General features: G+C 46.5%; 1 protein-coding gene across 3 annotated transcripts in view; it reads left to right on the top strand.

The window, feature by feature from the left end:
- The first annotated feature begins 30 nt into the window (after nt 1-30).
- Nucleotides 31-21,785, top strand: part of cbsa (cystathionine beta-synthase a) — a 27,628-nt gene continuing 5,873 nt past the window's right edge. Inside the window, exons 1-12 of one of the 3 annotated variants that reach the window (XM_084460435.1) lie at nt 31-170; nt 2,481-2,795; nt 5,064-5,170; nt 5,738-5,872; nt 6,380-6,459; nt 9,056-9,260; nt 12,991-13,082; nt 18,622-18,747; nt 19,176-19,260; nt 20,607-20,712; nt 21,177-21,254; nt 21,557-21,691. In XM_084460435.1, coding sequence (XP_084316561.1) covers nt 2,488-2,795; nt 5,064-5,170; nt 5,738-5,872; nt 6,380-6,459; nt 9,056-9,260; nt 12,991-13,082; nt 18,622-18,747; nt 19,176-19,260; nt 20,607-20,712; nt 21,177-21,254; nt 21,557-21,691 — 1,457 coding nt within the window. In that variant the 5' untranslated portion in view covers nt 31-170; nt 2,481-2,487. Of the gene's footprint in view, nt 171-2,480; nt 2,796-3,323; nt 3,340-4,318; nt 4,330-5,063; nt 5,171-5,737; nt 5,873-6,379; nt 6,460-9,055; nt 9,261-12,990; nt 13,083-18,621; nt 18,748-19,175; nt 19,261-20,606; nt 20,713-21,176; nt 21,255-21,556; nt 21,692-21,785 lie in introns of those variants that run through there. The other 2 variants (XM_084460437.1, XM_084460436.1) reach the window with 2 other exon arrangements.

Genomic DNA, 21,785 nt, shown 5'->3' with positions numbered 1-21,785 from the left:
TCTGAATGAGACGCCCTCGCCGAAGCCAATCAGGGGTCTTCCCGAGAGCCTCCCCCGGGTTCTGGAGACTACATTTTGGTATCCAACTTTCTTGGAAGTGACATTTTCTTCCCAGGACCAGGAGCAGTCGGCAACACCCTGGTCCCAGTTTAGCGGTTGGAAAAATTGAGGTGAGTGGGAATTAATTGATTGATTAATTGGTCGGAACACTTAAGGCACGTGGATCGTGGTCTCCCTCCTTGCGTTTTGTGGACCTAAAAAAAAAAAACCCGTCTTTACGCGTGTGTTGGAATCAAAAAATCTGTCTTTACGCGTGTGTTGGAATCAAAAAATCTGTCTTTACGCGTGTGTTGGAATCAAAAAACCTGTCTTTACGCGTGTGTTGGAATCAAAAAACCTGTCTTTACGCGTGTGTTGGAATCAAAAAATCTGTCTTTACGCGTGTGTTGGAATCAAAAAATCTGTCTTTACGCGTGTGTTGGAATCAAAAAACCTGTCTTTACGCGTGTGTTGGAATCAGCTTCTCGCTGGATCCACTTTACGCACTGTTGCTGGGCAAAGTAGGCGACATATTCTTTGCAGCATTAATTCAGTTTAGTGGTTCCGTCGCTTCAAAGACAATTAAAGGTCATGTGTGCAGTGTGCGATGGAAGAGGCATTTAATAAAAGTGAGGCTACACTTAATGTGGGGACGTGTATGGCAATGATTGCGCACTCCATCAATTCCAGGTTTGCGCGTTGCATGATTAATCTTGTTTGCTCACAGCTCCGCGGTGTTTAAAAATGCCTTTTGCCAAGCAAACTTATCAATTATTACAAACTTACAGCTCTCGGGTATAGTGTGTCTAAAGAATGGACATCAGTAAGCGGCAGACTCACGGCACATGCCGCAGTAGTAACATAAGACACTGGCTACTACCAGTAATAGTGCTATTAAAACATTGAGTTGCTTGATTATGAATGTTTCCTTTGGCCTCATTCTCCCGGCAGCAGTTGTAGATCTTGGGAGGTCACCCAGAGTCCAGCTGCTCTTACATGTCCAGTTCAAGTGGCCCCCAGAACATCTGCTTTGTTATAATTTGGAGTTTACACTATTAGTCATGGGTCACCTCGTGTTAGTTCAAGCATGGCCATCAGATGGACTGCACGTTCTGAGAAAGTAAACAAGAATTGGTGACCTATTGGTGTGATGGTTAAATTTGGCCAGATCCCCGTGGGTTGAAACTCAGGTGTCAGATTTCGTGGCCATAAACTACCACTCCCAGAATGCCATCCCACTTCTGAGAAACTTACCACCTCAGTGTGACGTCCATGCTGTGTGTAGTGAATGTTTTGTAGTCCTTTCAAGCATGCCACTTTCTCAAATATGTGTATGACTGATGACTAGACAGTGAAAGGGGTAGTTTGAGCTGCATTCGCCTAATTCAAAACTGAAATTAGGCCAACTGCAATATTGCCATTGTAATAATCCGCTACTCCACCCACATTCTAATGTGAACTGAATGCTTCGTCCAATAGGCTCTGTGCACCAGCTTCACTACTTCCTGAAAGTCACTTGGCTTCTTTATTTCCTGTCCAATATGATTGGATTAAGTGATTAATCAGGTGTGCCCTGGGTCTTCCGCACACCTGATTAATCTGGATTAAGTGATTAATCAGGTGTGCCCTGGGTCTTCCGCACACCTGATTAATCACTTAAGCCAATCATATAGGACAGGAAATAAAGAAGCCAAGTGACTTTAAGGAAGTAGTGGAGCTGGTGCACAGAGCCTATGGTTTGTTTGAGAGAAGAGAGAGATGGCATCGACCGCCATGGTGCGTCGGTGCGCCCTGTTTTCACCAATTGACCAAAGCAAATTCCTAGTATGTAAAAAAAACCTTAGCTAATAAAACTGATTCTGAAATGCAATCCAGTGCAAGTTTTACTTGGAGAGTCTTTTGGGTGTTCTAAAAACATCATTATACAACGGTTAGTTCTGGTTCTTGATTCTGATTGGCTGGAAGCCGTGTTAAAATACTTTGTAACACACCTGGGACCGCATATCGTTCCATTTTCAGTATTAATGCGCCTCCCATTTGATCCAATGCATTGTAGTTGTTGCTTGGCAACCCATTTGTTAGGGGAACTATTTTACTCGGCGGAATTGAGGGAATGATGCTTCGTTTTGAATAAATGTTAATATTTTACATTGCTGTGTGTTTATTTTACACTAATAGATGTAGTAACCGTTGTATAAAAGCAATAAACCACTCGAGGCCGTGTGTTATAGTGATTTTATAACAGCTAGGGAGGTTTTACTCCGCTTCGCGTCGTGCCTAACAACGCCCCCTAGCTGTTATAAAATCACTATAACACACGGCCTCTCGTGGTTTATTGCTTAAATAAACCTGGGCTCTTGTCATTCGACGTTGCACCATTTTAGCCTACTGATGACTTTCAGAAGAACTCCAAATAACCTTTCACCCCTCCCCCCGCTCAGCTGAGTCATGCCAGCAGTCCCCTCCGCAAAAGACAGTGGCCTTCTGGGGCCTGTGTGCCCCCACGCCACCAAGCTGCGCCCTCGCGCCAACGGCGGTGCCAAGGTCCGGGAGGGACCGTTCCCTCAGACGGGGGCGGGGGGGGGGCAGCTGACCTCGGTGGCCGAGGTGGAGGACGGGGACGGGGACGGAGTTATCCAGCTGAACGCGGACGAGGCGGTCGTGGACAGGAAGTGGATTCGCCCGGACCTGCCCAGCAAGTGCACCTGGAGGCTGGGGGTCTCGCAAGCAGTCTCCCCTCACACACACCCAGCCAAGTAAGACTGGACTAGAACCCCCCCCACACACACACACACACACACACACACACACACACACACACACCCAGCCAAGTAAGACTGGACTAGAACCCCCCCCACACACACACACACACACACACACACCCAGCCAAGTAAGACTGGACTAGAACCCCCCTCCCCCCACACACACACACACACACACACACCCAGCCAAGTAAGACTGGACTAGAACCCCCCCCCCACACACACACACACACACACACACCCAGCCAAGTAAGACTGGACTAGAACCCCCCCCACACACACACACACACACCCAGCCAAGTAAGACTGGACTAGAACCCCCCCCACACACACACACACACACACACACACACACACACACACACCCAGCCAAGTAAGACTGGACTAGAACCCCCCCCACACACACACACACACACACCCAGCCAAGTAAGACTGGACTAGAACCCCCCCCCCCACACACACACACACACACACACACCCAGCCAAGTAAGACTGGACTAGAACCCCCCCCCCCCCCCCCTCACACACACCCAGCCAAGTAAGACTGGACTAGAACCCCCCCCCCCCACACACACACACACACCCAGCCAAGTAAGACTGGACTAGAACCCCCCCCCACACACACACACACACACCCAGCCAAGTAAGACTGGACTAGAACCCCCCCCCCCCACACACACACACACACCCAGCCAAGTAAGACTGGACTAGAACCCCCCCCCCACACACACACACACACACCCAGCCAAGTAAGACTGGACTAGAACCCCCCCCCCACACACACACACACACACACACACACACACACCCAGCCAAGTAAGACTGGACTAGAACCCCCCCCCACACACAAACACACACACACACACCCAGCCAAGTAAGACTGGACTAGAACCCCCCCCCACACACACACACACACACACAAACACACACACACCCAGCCAAGTAAGACTGGACTAGAACCCCCCCCCCACACACACACACACCCAGCCAAGTAAGACTGGACTAGAACCCCCCCCACACACACACACACACACACACACACACACCCAGCCAAGTAAGACTGGACTAGAACCCCCCCCCCCCCCCACACACACACACACACACACACACCCAGCCAAGTAAGACTGGACTAGAACCCCCCCCCCCCCCCCCCCCCCCACACACACACACACACCCAGCCAAGTAAGACTGGACTAGAACCCCCCCCCCCCCCCCCCCCCACACACACACACACACCCAGCCAAGTAAGACTGGACTAGACCCCCCCCCCCCCCCCCACACACACACACACACACCCAGCCAAGTAAGACTGGACTAGACCCCCCCCCCCCCCCCCCACACACACACACACCCAGCAAACTAAGACTGGACTAGAACCCCCCCCCACACACACACACACACACACCCAGCCAAGTAAGACTGGACTAGACTCCCCCCCCCCCCCCCCACACACACACACACACACACACACCCAGCCAAGTAAGACTGGACTAGAACCCCCCCCACACACACACACACACCCAGCCAAGTAAGACTGGACTAGAACCCCCCCCCCACACACACACACACACACACACACACCCAGCAAACTAAGACTGGACTAGACTCCCCTCATACACACCCAGCACAGTAAGACTGGACTAGACCCCCCCCCCCCCCACACACACACACACACACACCCAGCAAACTAAGACTGGACTAGAACCCCCCCCCACACACACACACACACACCCAGCAAACTAAGACTGGACTAGACTCCCCTCATACACACCCAGCACAGTAAGACTGGAGTGTGACTACACTATAGCTGTGTTCGGAATCGCTCCCTATTCACTATATAGAGCACTATATAGGGCGTCAGCCATTTTGTTTGTAGTGTCCGAATTCTCCACGGAATTTTCGTTCCCTATACAGTCCACTATTTATTACCCACAATTCACCTTGATTTGCAAGGAACAGCGCATGCACCCTACATTTTCTCCGTTCCCTAGGTAGTTCACTACATGGTGAACCCTATATAAGGAATAGGGAGTGAGGGAACGAGGGAGCGAGGGAACGAGGGAACGAGGGAGCGATTCCCAACACAGCTCATGTCTGTTCATCTCAGTGTTCCTGTATGTTCCGAACTGTGATAACACTGTCGATTTGGATTTTGTAGATGAGAAAAGAGTCAGATGTCAGGAGTTTGTAGCACATCTCTCTGTGTGACTTCAACAAAGCTCAGTGTGACGGTGTAACATGTCCCCTCCCCCCCCCTGACAGGACCATAACCCCAAACATCCTCTCCAACGTCCTGCGGAGGATCGGGGACACGCCAATGGTGCGCATGAACAAGATTCCCAAGACCTTCGGCTTGAAATGCGAACTATGTGAGTTCCTGAAGTCCTCCTAAAGCACAGCCAACCGTTAGTGTGTTGCAGAAGAGAGGAACGGAAGCGATATCACACTATATTTGCCGCTATTTGTCGAGAAATGAGGGATAGGTATTGAATGCCTTTTCTCAGATCTACCCCAGATGAATGGTGAGACCTTAACGTGACAATAAGTAAGATTTTCGTAAGACTTTAAACTTTTAAACATCCCCTGTATGTATCAAAATTGCATGTTTGTAGAAGGCTGTTCGGCTCTAGCTCACGTTCCGTTTATCTCGCGGATCAGTCTGGACACTCTCCATAGAGATCTGTTTGTACCAGATCAGAAAACGATCTAGCGAGTCGACATTCTATGAGGAACTAGCAGCTACGCTGGGCGTGGTTTAGGTGTGATGACAGGGAGAGTTGACGGTGTGGTGTGTCCAAAAGCAAACCTGCTTCAAAACTAATCAAAACTAAACTGAAATTGATAACAAAAAGTTAAAACGATATCAAAATAAAAACCAATGAAAAAAGCACAACTATTCTAACCTTGGTGTGTGTGTGTGTGTGTTTTGTGTGCAGTGGCCAAGTGTGAGTATTTCAACGCGGGTGGGAGTGTGAAGGACCGGATCAGTCTGAGGATGGTGGAAGATGCGGAGAGGTCAGGCCTTCTCCAGCCTGGACACACCCTCATAGAGCCCACCTCTGGAAACACAGGTCAACTAGGAGTGGGGGTGGGGGTGAGGGTGAGGGTGTGAGAGAGAGAGAGAGATTGTGAGTGTGAGAGAGAGAGAGAGAGAGAGATTGTGTGTGTGAGAGAGAGAGAGATTGTGTGAGAGAGATTGTGTGTGTGAGAGAGAGAGAGAGAGAGAGAGAGATTGTGTGAGAGATTGTGTGTGAGAGAGATTGTGTGAGAGAGATTGTGTGTGAGAGAGAGAGAGAGAGAGATAGATTGTGTGAGAGAGATTGTGTGAGAGAGAGAGAGAGAGAGAGAGAGAGAGAGAGAGAGAGAATTTCCAGTATATATCTGTACCTTGTTTGCTAATCTGGGCCTGTGTGTGTGTATCTGTGTGTGCGGGTGTGTGTATCTGTGTGTGTGTATCTGTGCGGGTGTGTGTATCTGTGTATGTATGTCTGTGTATCTGTGTGTGTGTGTATCTGTGTATGTATATCTGTGTGTGTGTGTGTATCTGTGTATGTATATCTGTGTGTGTGTGCGTGCAGGTATTGGTCTGGCCCTGGCCGCCGCTGTGAAGGGTTACCGCTGCATTATCGTCATGCCTGAGAAGATGAGCATGGAGAAGGTCAGTCATCCGTGAGGCGAGGTCTCACACACACACACACACACACACACACACACACACACACACACACACACACACACACACACACACACACACACACACACACACACACTAGTCACTCCCTAGTCTGGAGTCATCTCTGAGGGGAGATCACACCACTCCCTAGTTAGCTCAGCTGGTAGAGCGGCCGGTTGGGGATCGCAAGGTTCCCGGTTCGATCCCAGCTTCCGGAGAGTGCCGAAGTGTCCTTGAGCAAGACTGTGGGTGCGTTAAAGGACAATGCTTGTTTTTGACAACCTGGACCTTATTTACGGCATATTATAAGACGTTTCACTCACCGAGATCACTTTGGTGTAGTTCGGAGGCCTGTAGAAGAAATGTAAAATCCAGTGCGAGCCAGTATATCCATGTAATGGCGGCGGACGGGGCACTGAGAATGCAGCTTCTAAAAATCTATTTTCTGCCGCGAAACGGTTGTTTTCATCAATCTGTCTTTATGAATCGCTAGTTGTGTTTACATAGAGCGTAGGCCTGTTGTGGTTTTTCACATGCCTCTGTAATATGATCTTTAGAAACGTCTTTAGACACGAAATAGCTTCCTCACTTGCTCCAGCACGCATGCACACAGCGCGCAATCGTTTCTCCAGCACGCTGTGCGCATGCGTGCTGGAGAAACGATTGCGCGCTGTGTGCATGCATGCTGGAGCAAGTGGGGAAGCTATTTAAGTTAAGCTATTTAAGTTAAGCTTTTTAAGTAGCTGAGCGCTCAGTGATAAGAATTCACTTAACGGGTTGCTCAGTAACGCTCAGGCTGATCTGCTCAGAGCACAAGTGAGCAGTTTTGATCGATGATCTGTTTGAGCCAAACACCACGACGTCATCATCATCACCTGAGCAAAAAAAAACAAGGGGCGCGTTTTGGCTCGGGAATCGTTGGGACGCTGCTCGCTAATCACCAGTTGCATTTGAACATTATTTCATCGGGAGCGTATAGTCGTGAACTGAGGTAATACACTTTGCCGTTTGTGTAATGAGCGTCTATGAAGAGAGTTAACGTGGAAGAAAGTTCAAGTAAATCACACCTTGTGTGTCAGATAATATCTAAAGGGGGGAACAAACTAATATTATGCTACCGACAGCTCGCTAGAGTGCAGGACTCGTTAGCAATACAGTAGGACCCCACTCATCCGAACTTCAGAGATCTGAACCTCCCGGTCTACCGGACAGGCTTAAAAAACATTGTTTTTTTTTTAGCCTGCTATCTGGTTACTGGTGGGATTTTCATTACAGTACTGTACCCTACTGTGAATAAAAACAGAACTGTATCTAGACCTACATGTTGCCTGTAGGCTGTAGCCTACTGTCACGTTTCATTTCTTTGTTACTCTAATGTCGAGCGCAAAACGCGAACGAGTCTGCTGCGCGAGAGCTGCATTCCTTGGTAGCCAGAAAGCGCGTCAGCAATCGAGTCATTTTTCGTTCCCAGTTAATGGACTTCAGGAACACAGACCTGTTGTGGGCATGTAGATTAGCCTACTAGACCTACTGTATTTGTTAAATAATAGCCTACAGCCTAGGCCACGTTAGCCTACATCGGTTGTTTTAGAGACTTTCTTTTAGGCTACAATAACAATAATGCATTTTAACATAAGTTTCAGTCATCCGGACATTTCAGAGATACGAACGACCTTCGGTCCCGTTGGGTTGGGATAAGTGGGGTCCTACTGTACTTGAAAAGTGGAAATCTGCAGTCAGTGACCAATTAAATGATCATATTAGCCTCGCCGTACAGCCCACATCTATGCGGGACAATCAGCACCCTATTGAAAATCCAATAGGATTCTCATTGGTGTCAACGAATATCATAGCTTGTTCCTAGAAGGTCTTGTCGCAGTGAGGGCTTCTGGGTACTCGGATTAATCACTCGTTAATACATAACCTGTTTTGAAATACTATAGTTGTATCAACATGCATTCGTGGTGTGTGTGTGTGTGTGTGTGTGTGTGTGTGTGTGTGTGTCAAGGTTATAATAGTTTTGCTTTTTTCATTAGTTTTTATTTTTATATCGTTTTAACTTTTTGTTTTCAATTTCAGTTTAGTTTTGATTAGTTTTAAAGCAGGTTTGCTAGTTTAGTTTATTTTTTATTTTTTGAAAATGCTTAGTTTTAGTTTAGTTTTTATTAGTTTCAGTATTAGTTTTAGTTTTTCTTTTCTTCTGCGCTAGCCTGGTGAGACCATCCTGATCTCACAAGCTCACGTTGTTTCACTCCGTGTGAAACAAACCATCTGTCTCACGTCAGGTTACTTCTGCGCAGGGACACAGCTAAAGAACATGGAGGATAGATTTCATATCCACCCAAAATACTAGGCTTGTGTATGAAATTAAAAAGGACATTTTCTCAATAATTTTAGTTTATTTTAGTTAATTTTATAAACACACAATACAGTTTTAGTTAGTTATCGTTTTTCTGTAAAGTCTAGTTTTTATTTTTATTTCAGTTAACTAAAATGTTTTTTCACACCTAGTTTTCGTTTTTTACTTAGTTTTCGTTAACTATAATAACCTTGGTGTGTGTGTGTGCGCGTCTGTTAACAGGTGGATGTTCTGAGAGCGCTCGGCGCCGAGATCGTCCGGACGCCCACCAGCGCTCGCTTCGACTCCCCGGAGTCTCACGTGGGCGTGGCCTGGCGCCTGCACAACGAGATTCCGAACTCGCACATCCTGGACCAGTACCGCAATCCCAGCAACCCCCTGGCCCACTACGACACCACGGCCCAGGAGATACTGGAACAGTGTGATGGTGAGTCTCTCTCTGCCTCTCTGACTGGTCTCTCTCTCTGTCTCTCTCACCTGTGCTCCCTCTCTGGTAAATGAACTGCACTTATATAGCGCTTTTATCCAAAGCGCTTTACAATGGCCTCTCATTCACCCATTCACACACACATTCACACACCAATGGCAGCAGCTGCCATCCAAGGTGCTAACCTGCTCATTGGGAGCAATTTGGGGTTCAGTATCTTGGATACTTCGACTTGAGGAGCCAGGATTCGAACCGCCGACCGTGCGTTCACTGGATGACCTGCTCTACCTCCTGAGCCACGGCCGCCCCCTCTCTGTCTCTCTCTCTCTGACCGGCTGATCTCTCCATCTCCCTGTCTGTCTCTCTCTCTGACTGGCTGATCTCTCTTATCTCCCTGTCTGTCTCTCTCTCTCTCTCTCTGACCGGCTGATCTCTCCATCTCCCTGTCTGTCTCTCTCTCTCTCACACTGACTGACTGATCTCTCTCTCTCTCTCTCTCTCTCTCTCACTGACTGACTGATCTCTCTCTCTCTCTCTCTCTCACTGACTGACTGATCTCTCTCTCTCTCTCACTGACTGACTGATCTCTCTTATCTCCCTCTCTCACTGACTGACTGATCTCTCTCTCTCTCTCTCTCTGTCTCTCTCACTGACTGACTGATCTCTCTCCCTCTCTCTCTCTCTCTCTCTCACTGACTGACTGATCTCTCTCTCTCTCTCTCTCACTGACTGACTGATCTCTCTCTCTCTCTCTCACTGACTGACTGATCTCTCTCTCTCTCTCTCTCTCTCTCTCACTGACTGACTGATCTCTCTCTCTCTCTCTCTGACTGACTGATCTCTCTCTCTCTCTCTCTCTCTCACTGACTGACTGATCTCTCTCTCTCTCTCTCACTGACTGACTGACTGATCTCTCTCTCTCTCTCTCTCTCTCTCTCTCTCTCTCTCTCACTGACTGACTGATCTCTCTCACTGACTGACTGATCTCTCTCTCTCACTGACTGATCTCTCTCTCTCTCACTGACTGAATGATCTCTCTCTCTCTCTCTCTCTCTCTCTCTCACTGACTGACTGATCTCTCTCTCTCTCTCTCTCTCTCTCTCTCACTGACTGACTGATCTCTCTCTCTCTCTCTCTCTCTCTCTCTCTCTCTCACTGACTGACTGATCTCTCTCTCTCTCTCTCTCTCTCTCACTGACTGACTGATCTCTCTCTCTCTCTCTCTCTCTCTCACTGACTGACTGATCTCTCTCTCTCTCTCTCTGACTGACTGACTGATCTCTCTCTCTCTCTCTCTCTCTCACACACTGACTGACTGACTGATCTCTCTCTCTCTCTCTCTCTCTCTCTCTCTCTCTCACACTGACTGATCTCTCTCTCTCTCTCTCTCTCTCTCTCACTGACTGACTGATCTCTCTCTCTCTCTCTCTCTCTCTCTCTCTCTCTCACTGACTGACTGATCTCTCTCTCTCTCTCTCTCTCTCTCACTGACTGACTGATCTCTCTCTCTCTCTCTCTCTCTCTCTCACTGACTGACTGATCTCTCTCTCTCTCTCTCTGACTGACTGACTGATCTCTCTCTCTCTCTCTCTCTCACACTGACTGACTGACTGATCTCTCTCTCTCTCTCTCTCTCTCTCTCTCTCTCTCACTGACTGATCTCTCTATCTCTCTCTCTCTGACTGACTGATCTCTCTCTCTCTCTCTCTCTCTCTCTCACACTGACTGATCTCTCTCTCTCTCTCTCTCACTCTCTCTCACTGACTGACTGATCTCTCTCTCTCTCTCTCTCTCTCTCTCTCTCTCACTCTCTCTCTCTGACTGACTGATCTCTCTCTCTCTCTCTCTCTGTCTCTCTCACTGACTGACTGATCTCTCTCTCTCTCTCTCTCTCTCACACTGACTGACTGATCTCTCTCTCTCTCTCTCTCTCTCTCACTGACTGACTGATCTCTCTCTGACTGACTGACTGATCTCTCTCTCTCTCTCTCTCTGACTGACTGATCTCTCTCTCTCTCTCTCTCACTGACTGACTGATCTCTCTCTCTCTCTCTCTCTCTCTCTCTCTCTGACTGACTGACTGATCTCTCTCTCTCTCTCTCTCTCTCTCTCTCTCTCTCTGACTGACTGACTGATCTCTCTCTCTCTCTCTCTCTCTCTCTCTCTCTCACACTGACTGATCTCTCTGGTATCTCTCTCCTCTATGGAACCTGTCCCTTCCTCTGTCAAACAGATGGCTGATAAGATGTCAAACAGGTGTCTCTCTCTCTCTCTCTGACTGACTGATCTCTCTCTCTCTCTCTCTCTCTCTCTCTGACTGGCTGATCTCTCTTATCTCCCTGTCTGTCTTTCTCTCACACTGACTGACTGATCTCTCTCTCTCTCTCTGACTGACTGATCTCTCTCTCTCTCTCTCTCTCTCACTGACTGACTGATCTCTCTCTCACTGACTGACTGATCTCTCTCTCTCTCTCTGACTGACTGATCTCTCTCTCTCTCTCTCTCTCTCTCTCTCTCTCTGACTGACTGATCTCTCTCTCTCTCTCTCTCTCACTGACTGACTGATCTCTCTCTCTCTGACTGATCTCTCTCTCTCTCTCACTGACTGACTGATCTCTCTCACTGACTGACTGATCTCTCTCTCTCTCTCTCTGACTGGCTGATCTCTCCATCTCCCTGTCTGTCTGTCTCTCTCTCTCTCACACTGACTGACTGATCTCTCTCTCTCTCTCTCTCTGACTGACTGATCTCTCTCTCTCTCTCTCTCACTGACTGACTGATCTCTCCATCTCCCTGTCTGTCTCTCTCTCTCTCACACTGACTGACTGATCTCTCTCTCACTGACTGACTGATCTCTCTCTCTCTCTGACTGACTGATCTCTCTCTCTCTCTCTCTCTCTCTCTCTCTGACTGACTGATCTCTCTCTCTCTCTCTCTCTCTCTCTGACTGACTGATCTCTCTCTCTCTCTCTCTCTCTCTCTCTCTGACTGACTGATCTCTCTCTCTCTCTCTCTCTCTCTCTCTGACTGACTGATCTCTCTCTCTCTCTCTCTCTCTCTCACTCTCTCACACTGACTGACTGATCTCTCTCTCTCTCTCTCTCACTGACTGACTTATCTCTCTCTCTCTCTCTCTCTCTCTCTCTCACTCTCTCTCACTGACTGACTGATCTCTCTCTCTCTCACTGACTGACTGATCTCTCTCTGACTGGCTGATCTCTCCATCTCCCTGTCTGTCTCTCTCTCACTGACTGACTGATCTCTCTCACTGACTGACTGATCTCTCTCTCTCTCTCTCTGACTGACTGATCTCTCTCTCTCTCTCTGACTGACTGATCTCTCTCTCTCTCTCTCTCTCTCTCTCTCTCTCTCTCTCTGACTGACTGATCTCTCTCTCTCTCTCTCTCTGACTGACTGATCTCTCTCTCTCTCTCTCTCTCTCTCTCTCTCACACTGACTGACTGATCTCTCTCTCTCTCTCTCTCTCTCTCTCACTGACTGACTGATCTCTCTCTCTCTCTCTCTCTCTCTCTCTCTCACGCTGACTGACTGATCTCTCTGGTATCTCTCTCCTCTATGGAACCTGTCCCTTCCCCTGTCAAACAGATGGCTGATTAGATGTTTCTCGCACTTTCTGATAGCTGCACAACATCCACATAGCAGGTTAGCGGATGTGAGGCCTCTGGATGGACACAGCGTCGTAAGTATGGCCCTGTATGTGACCAACTAGGTAAAGTGGACATGCTGGTGGCAGGGGCTGGCACCGGGGGAACCATCACGGGCGTCGCCCGCAAACTGAAGGAGCACTGTCCCAACATCAAGGTGAGATACCCTGATCCAGAATTGGCTTCACCTTCAGATCGTAGCTTACAGAGATGACCAGAGACTAGGGCTGCTCGATTAATCGGATTTTAATCTAGATTAAGATTTGGGCTGTCAACAAGGGCGTAGGTTTGCGTATGGACGGTCGGGACATGTCCCTACCAACATTTAGGGAGGCCCAAATTGTCCCTACCAACATTTAAGCAACCTTGTTCGCATTATCTTTGGAGTGCAGATTAGATCATTTAGATGGCCTTCCCATAGTTTGGAAGGATAGAATTGGCCGTACCATTTTGAGTGAGTGAGTTTGCATTATGTTCGGAGTTACATTACTCCGTTAACTCATGTTTGATTGGCTTATTTGGCTGAGATAGATTGTTGCATTTTCGTTGGATCTGAAGATAAGCAGCCTTACAGACGGACGCTGACAGCAAGCCATACAGTTGTGATTCTGACAACCGTTTAGATACATCCACCACAATGTCGCCTCCCCCTCAAAAGAGGATGAGGGATATCAGGAGCTTTTTCTCCGCAACTGTAAGTAACGTTAGCATTAGCTAGCTACTGGTAAACTAAGTATCTAACGTTAGGCATTAGCCACATGAAAACCAGCTAGGTCGGTGCTATCTAACTTTACCTTAAACTAACATCACTTGTCTTTCCATTGTGGCAAATTATCAACTGGTGAAATAAGCTGGCTAGCTAGCGAACTGTTGGCTTCTATCATCCTGTAACATTAGGATAGCAGCAGCCATTACATTATTATACATTAGCGGCCCACCAGAGATTTAATTTAATGGGATATCACGGCATCCTCACAACTAATGACCGTTATAGCGCTGCAGATAAGTTCATATATGGAAGGTATTGTGCATTTTATGACTAAAGCATGAAACTTTCAGAATATGATCTATAAACACCAAGGATTAATTTCAGACGTAGAACCACTTCAGGAGGGACCTTTTACGGCTGTGGCAGCCATTTTCCAAAATGGCTGCCAAAATGGTGGACGCTTCAGTCTATTTTGACTGCAGGGGGCATAAATAGTGGTGCTGTGGTGATACAAGCATGAACATTGGGTCACTTAACAAGAAGCCACTTGAAATTTCAAGATGGCGACCATTTTTCAAGATGGCCGCCACCTTAGTGGAGTGGCAGATAAGCTCATATATAAGGTAGGCTATTGTGCATTTTATGACTAAAGCATGAAACTTTCTCCGGTGTTTCTATACACCATGTTTCTACACACCATGAAGTTTGTTTTCAGATGTGGAACCACTTCAAGAGGGACTTCTGGAACATGTCAGATGTCGAACACATTTGCAAGGTTTTGGGGGGGGGCAGCTGTCCTCACATATTTAATATTAATTTTTACCTCCGCCCTGATGGCGGCACGTCCCATGGCCATATCGCCATATCTGGAGATGGGAAGGTCACAGGGACGAAGGGTTCAGAATGATGCTCTCAAGCGCTCAAAAATAACTACTAAATTAATTCATGGGCAGAGGTCTGAGCACCATTTGTAGTTGTACTGTAAGAAACATGACCATTTAAACATTTCCCAAGTTTCATAATTTCTAACCCCTCAACCTACAACAGTTTTGTCCACCAGAGGGATCTGATGAGACCTCATCGTCAACAATGCGGTAAACACACTAGCATGACCCAAGACATGGTTCAATATGTGCAGGTTTATTTGGCGATATTGAAATGTCAACTATTATTTTTTTTTTAAATAAGAAAAAATAATTTACAGTCTTCACATACTCGTATTGTTCAGATTTTAACCCGTTTTAATTACATTTCCATGTCAATATTATAAAAATTAAAATAAAATGTAGTCTTTAAATACTCGTGTTGTTCAGATTTTAACACTTTTGAATTTTTACCACTTTTCAAATATATTTATTGCCACAAGAATAATCACAGATTTCAATAATAATCAAGACTACAAGACTAGATGACATTCATCAACACCGTGGCATAAATCTTACAAGGATAAAAATAACTTAGAATACTGAAGAGCAGTAGTGGGATTATACCATCCTGCTCAGGGTTAAAGAACTAGAATGGTACATATAGTTATATACTGCAACCGTTTTTGTTTTACTATGCCATAGGTCTACTGAGCTGAGTGCTCCTTGTTGTACTGGGCTGTGGCCTTCTTTGAGGCCTTGATGAGCGCTGGGGAGGGCTCCCACTTGAAGCATGGCTCCAGGATAGCCATCTTGATGGTCATGATTGAGGACAGGGTTCCATCTAGGGCCAGTCTGTTCCTGGTCTTGGTCTTGTTGAGCCCCACCATGGAAAACACTCGCTCTGCGTGTGCATTGGAGTGGGGCAGAACCAGGGCCAGCTTTGCGATGCTGCTGAGCCTCTTGAACTGGCTGACCCCCGTCACCTTTGAAGATTGAACTGTGTAAATACTCTAGAATAGGTCTCAATGAGGGCAATAGGCTAGAATGATAGCCTACACTTGACGGGGTGCCTTGCAACATATAATGGAAGGGGGCTCGCCCTCTGTGTCCTGTCCCCGTTACGACTTTGGAAATCTAAGAGGCTACAAAATGTAAAGAAAAAAAAATGTAGTGGGGCCTCCTAAACTCCCCCGCACCGCGGGAGGTGCGGGGGCCTCCGGTACGCCAGTGGTTGTGCAACATATGATGCTGACGCCCGGAGAAAACTCCTTTTCAACAGAAATGTTTTCACAAGTTGCAGTAGATGTCCTCAAAGATAAGGAAAGGGTAGAGCCAATGAGTAACCTCAACTCCCAACTGAAATCACACGTGTGGTAACCGCTACATTGACATAACTTCCTTTTTCAGTACGGCGGCCGTCAAACTAAAAACACACCACTGCATTTATGCCTACAAAGTGAAAAAACGAGTTGATGATGACCCAAATGTGTTCGTCCTCTGACAAGTTTCATAAGTCCCTCTTGAAGTGATTCCACATCTGAAAACAGACTTCATGATGTGTAGAAACATGGTGTATAGAAACACTGGAGAAAGTTTCATGCTTTAGTCATAAAATGCACAATACTTATCTGCCGCACTATAACTGCTCCACTAAGGTGGCACCCATCTTGAAAAATGGTCGCCATCTTGAAATTTCAAGTGGCTTCTTGTCAAGTGACCCATGGAGACAGCACATCACAATTTTCATGCTTGTATCACCACAGCACCACTATATATGCCCCCTGCAGTCAAAATAGACTGAAGCGTCCACCATTTTGATGGACATTTTGGAAAATGGCTGCAAAACCCGTAAAAGGTCCCTCCTGAAGTGGTTCTACATTTGAAAAGAATCATTGGGGTGTATAGATCATATGCTGAACGTTCATGCTTTAGTCATAAAATGCACAATTGTTTGGTTAACCTGCAGCACTATTAGTGTCAGCATACTAGTCGATGGGCTAGCTAGCTATAGCTTTGTCAAACCCAGTCTGTGCTAGACGTGATGCTAATTTTCGCCATATTAAATTCCCATTAACTTATGTCAAAAAACATCAGTGATATTAAAGTCGGAAGTTTTGATTTAAAAATCAATACATTATTTTAGCCTGACAGGGGTTCTTGTTACAATTATAGGGGAAACTGAGTGCTCATAAGGTAATGTTAGGTTAGCCAGCCCGTGAGAGCCGTTAAAGGTATAATATGTTATATGTGGATTATTTCCCCCATCTAGTGTCTAAAGATAAGAACTGCAACAACACAATGTATTGGTTGCCAAAATGCCAGAGAATGCACTGTTTCAGTCATACTGTGATAAGATCTTCACTCCGAGAGGAACATAACATTAGACTAATCAGTAATCACAATCAAGTATTTCAGAGTGCCATGTAATAAGTTACGTTAGATGCTGTAGTGTGGAGATAACGTTAGGTCTGGCTATGCAGATTCCAAGAAAGATAACGATGGCTAGTTAGCTAGCTTACCGGTCTAGTAGAAAAGTAGCCATGTCACCATGCGACTTTATCCCATGAAACTCCATAAACTCCGTCCAACGAGCAAAGGCTGGCCCGATATTTGTCCGACTTTTGCTCCTTCTTCGGTCACTGAGCTTTTGGGATTCGTATCGCACGGTTCGACGGGGCTCAGGCAGAGAAGCAGGACGACGAAACTCGGCCATTTTACTAAACGTTTAGCTGAAAAGAGCGAGCGGAAGTGGACAGAAAAGCTGCCGTTTTATAGTCGCGCACACCCTTGATGCTAACCAACATCTATAATGCTGCTTATTCATGGAAGTATAACGTTAGCTGGCTACTGCTAATCTCACAGTGGTGAAGCTAGAATAGTACCTGGCAACCCAGCGCGCAGTACCAACGCTGTAATACTATTGGCTGGTATGATATCAACAGTGTCATTGTCGGCCGTCAAAATTTCATAATGTAATAATTTAAGAGAAAATGGTGTTGGAAAAGCAATACTTTTACTCTGCGGCCTTCGCAAAGCCCTATGGATGTATTTTTTTTTTTTAAATGTTTATTTTAATCCACATATAACATATTATACCTTTAACGTTACTTTTATGAGGGCTCAAGTCTGTGAGAGAGAGAGAGTGGAGGGACGCACCAGCAGAAGCAACCGTCATAAATATATGCATATTTAAAGAAGAAGGCTCTTTTTCGACAACCTGGACCTTATTTACGGCATACTGTATTATAAGATGTTTGACTCACCAAGATCATATTAAAGAGGCATGTGAAAACCACAACAATCCCTCGCCCTATGGAAGCACAACTAGCGATTCATAAAAATAGATTGATGAAAACAACCGTTTCGCAGCAGAAAATACATTTTTTTAGAAGCTGCATTCTCGGTACCCCCGTCCGCTGCCATCACATGGATATACTTGGCTCGCGCTGTATTTTAAATTTCTTCTACAGGCCTCCAAATTACACCAAAGAGCCTTCTCCTTTCCTCTCCCTCTCCTCGTCCCCAGCAAAAATTGTGTATGCAGACTACACTGTTATATGGTCCCTACCAATGTTGAAACCAAACCTACGCCCTTGGCTGTCAACGATCATTAAAAACAAAATAATCGGCATAAAACGATTGTGCACAAATCAAGTGCACCCTACAATGCCGAGCTATACTGTGCTTGACCCCCCCCCCCCCCCCCCCCCCCAAAGCCCCAAAACAAACACTTTAGTTCAAAGCGAGACGAGTTGTCAAGCGAGGCGCACGCATGCTCCTCTCGAACAAAACACGACAAGAAGAAGATTATGGCAGCAGAACGAGAGGTGGACAAGAGAGCTAAAACAACGTCAGTGGTGTGGAAACACTATGGGTTTGAATAAATGTAATAAATTAAGTTTTATCAAAGTCAATGTATAATTTGATTTGTTAAGAAAATGTAAAAACTTTTGATTTAAAAAGAAAATTCAATGAATAATCGTGTTAAATAATCGTGATCTCAATATCAATCAAAATAATCGTGATTATGATTTTTGCCATAATCGAGCAGCCCTACCAGAGACGGTGTTTTGTGTCTTGTTTGGTCGCACACATGCATAGCAGTGTTTGCCTGTGTGCAGGTCATCGGTGTTGACCCTGAGGGCTCCATCTTAGCCGAACCCGACAAGCTGAACAGGATGGATAATACCTCCTACGAGGTGGAGGGTATCGGATACGACTTCATCCCCACCGTGCTGGACCGATCTGTGAGTGGGGTGCGCAACACACACACACACACACACACACACACACACACACACACACACACACACACACACACACACACACACACACACACTGTCATCCCCACTGTGCTGGACCGATCTGTGAGTGGGGTGCGCAACACACACACACACACACACACACACACACACACACACACACACACCACACACACACACACACACACACACACACTGTCATCCCCACTGTGCTGGACCGATCTGTGAGTGGCAGCTGCTGTTGGAGATCCAAAAACACACACACACTGTCAAACACACTACCTGCCATATATTGAAGCATATAAGAAGTTTGCTTGGGATGAGAGAGAGAGAGCACACACACACACACACACACTGTAGGCCACGTTCATAATGTACCTACTAGTATGCACTCACCGCAGTGTGTCCTCTAGGTGGTGGACAGCTGGTACAAGTCCAACGACGAAGAGTCCTTCAACATGTCCCGCATGCTCATCAGAGACGAGGGTCTACTGTGTGGTATGCTCTCCTTCTGCCCCCAACTAACATGCCGTCACGTGACTTGCAATACCGAGCTTTGGCCACTATGTCAAATGGCTTCAAGCGCCGGTGAGCAACTTTCATTGAAATGAATAGGCAGCCATTTTCAATGCCGTCTCCAGTTTATATTATACCTCAATGCTTCACTTCTTCAAGCCGTCAGTGAATGGAGTGACCCTATCCAGTTCTATTAATACATCCATGGGACGGCGACAAAGATGACTTTAGGGCAACGTTAAACTTTAGGGCAACAATCTGCTGTTTTTTTTTTTTTTTTTAAGCTTCTGAGTTTAAAAAACTAGGAATTTCTGAGAAAAAAGTCAGAAATAACTTCTGAGAAAAAAAAGTCAGAATTTCTGACTTTAAACTCAGAAGCTTAAAAAAAAACTCCTTTGTTGGCCCTAATGCTCTCTCATAGAATAATTTTTTAGCTTCTGAGTTTAAAGTCAGAATTTCTGACTTTAAAGTCAGAATTTCTGAGATAAAAGTCAGAAATAACTTCTGAGAAAAGTCAGAATTTCGGACTTTAAACTTAGAAGCTTAAAAAAAAAAAAACTCAGTTGTTGGCCCTTATGCTTTTCCGTAGCTATGTGTATGTAATGATGACCAAATATGTTGACGACAAGAGATAGCTAGCGCTAGCTATCTAACGTTGAGGTAAACCTGAACTTGACCATGCAAACGGCGAAAAGTCGATGTCAATAAATAAAATTATGTAACGTAATGTAATCTTAGCATGGCAAAATTAGTCATACAATGTTTAGTTTGCCAGTTCTGACAGTATGCCAGATCTCAAGCTTTTGCCATATTGGCTTGTTTACATCTATCCAGAATTCCACACACTCAGTTTGCCTGGAACGCTATGAAGTCGTGAGTCGTGACTTGGAACGGGCGCAAAATCCTATCTGGAACGCGGCATTAGTCTGTGTTGTTTTTGTTCTGGTCTGTTAACTGACTTGTCTCTTTATGTCACTATAGCGTCCTTGTGTCTCATGAAAGGCACCATATAAATTGATTGATATTATTATTGTTGTTGTTGTTGACTGAACCATGCGTCAGGGAATAGTGATCCAGACAGGGAGGGAAGTTGTCGTTGTCTGTCTCCAGACAGGGAAGGAAGTTGTCGTTGTCTGTCTCCAGACAGGGAAGGAAGTTGTCGTTGTCCGTCTCCAGACAGGGAGGGAAGTTGTCGTTGTCTGTCTCCAGACAGGGAAGGAAGTTGTCGTTGTCCGTCTCCAGACAGGGAAGGAAGTTGTCGTTGTCCGTCTCCAGACAGGGAGGGAAGTTGCGGAGCCTGTCCGACCGTCTGTGCTTCCCTCTGCCAGGGGGCAGCTCGGGCACGGCCATGGCGGCGGCGGTGAAGGTGGCCAAGGAGCTGAAGGAGGGACAGCGCTGTGTGGTCATCCTGCCGGACTCCATACGCAACTACATGTGAGGAACCCTAGAGTGTGTATGTGTGGTGGGGCAGTAATAGTTGAAGGGATCAGCTGTTGTGGGGTTTCTTCATCTCTAACACATAAATGAGCTACTCTCGGCCTGCCTGTCCGCCATCCATCCACCCGTCTTTCCTGACTCTCCTCAGACACCGTCGGCCTGACAGCGTCCATATTTGGCACGGGCACGGTGTTCCCGTCAGACCATGACGGGGCCGGATTTATTTATTTTTTACATTAAATCACGTTTCGGCTAATTTTAACATAACATACTGATCCGAGCAACCAGCCTACTCTCTAATTATTTTGCTGTTTCTCAGCTTCGCCCAACATTGCACACAACAGACCAACCAAACTAACATTCAGACATTCAGTTGTGTTTACGTTTGAGTTTTGGTGAAGATGGCTGAGCATGAGATTCCCTCCCCTAGATCCTTACCTAAACTCCTGCTTCCTCCTCAGGTCCAAGTTCCTCAGCGACAAATGGATGTTCCAGAAGGGTTTCCTGAGGGAGGAGGACATCATGGTGTCTAAACCCTGGTGGGTGGGTGTGCGTGCTTGTGTGTGTGTGTTCATGTGTGAAGGTGTGCTTGTTTGTCCTCTTAAAAGGTGTTAAGTTAGTTTGCTACTCTTCATTTTGCCTTCAGCACTAGATTATGCCCTTAGTCACTCGTTTAGAAACGAGATGCACTTGTGAGTTCTGGCGAGTAGTAGTACACTGACTTTTCCTACATTAAATGCAATTATTGTAAGTCGCTTTGGATAAAAGCGTCAGCTAAATGTAACTAAATGTTTTTTGAATGTTTGTAGTCTAACTGTGTGTGTGTGTGTGTGTCTCCCAGGTGGTGGCACCTGAAGCTTCAGGCCCTGTCCCTGTCGGCACCGCTGACCGTCCTACCAAGCGTCACCTGCCAGAAAACCATCAAGATCCTGAAGGAGAAGGCGTTCAACCAGGTCCCGGTGGTGGACGAGGCTGGGTCAGTGCGTGTGTGTGTGTGTGTGTGTGTGTGTGTGTGTGTGTGTGTGTGTGTGTGTGTGTGTGTGTGTGAGAGTGGGTGGGTGTGTGTCCCT

This window comes from Borostomias antarcticus, assembly GCF_949987555.1.
Source record: "Borostomias antarcticus genome assembly, chromosome: 32".
NCBI lineage: Eukaryota > Metazoa > Chordata > Actinopteri > Stomiiformes > Stomiidae > Borostomias > Borostomias antarcticus.
The sequence above is the reverse complement of the archived record's forward strand: the minus strand, read 5'-3'. Positions and strand labels throughout refer to the sequence as shown.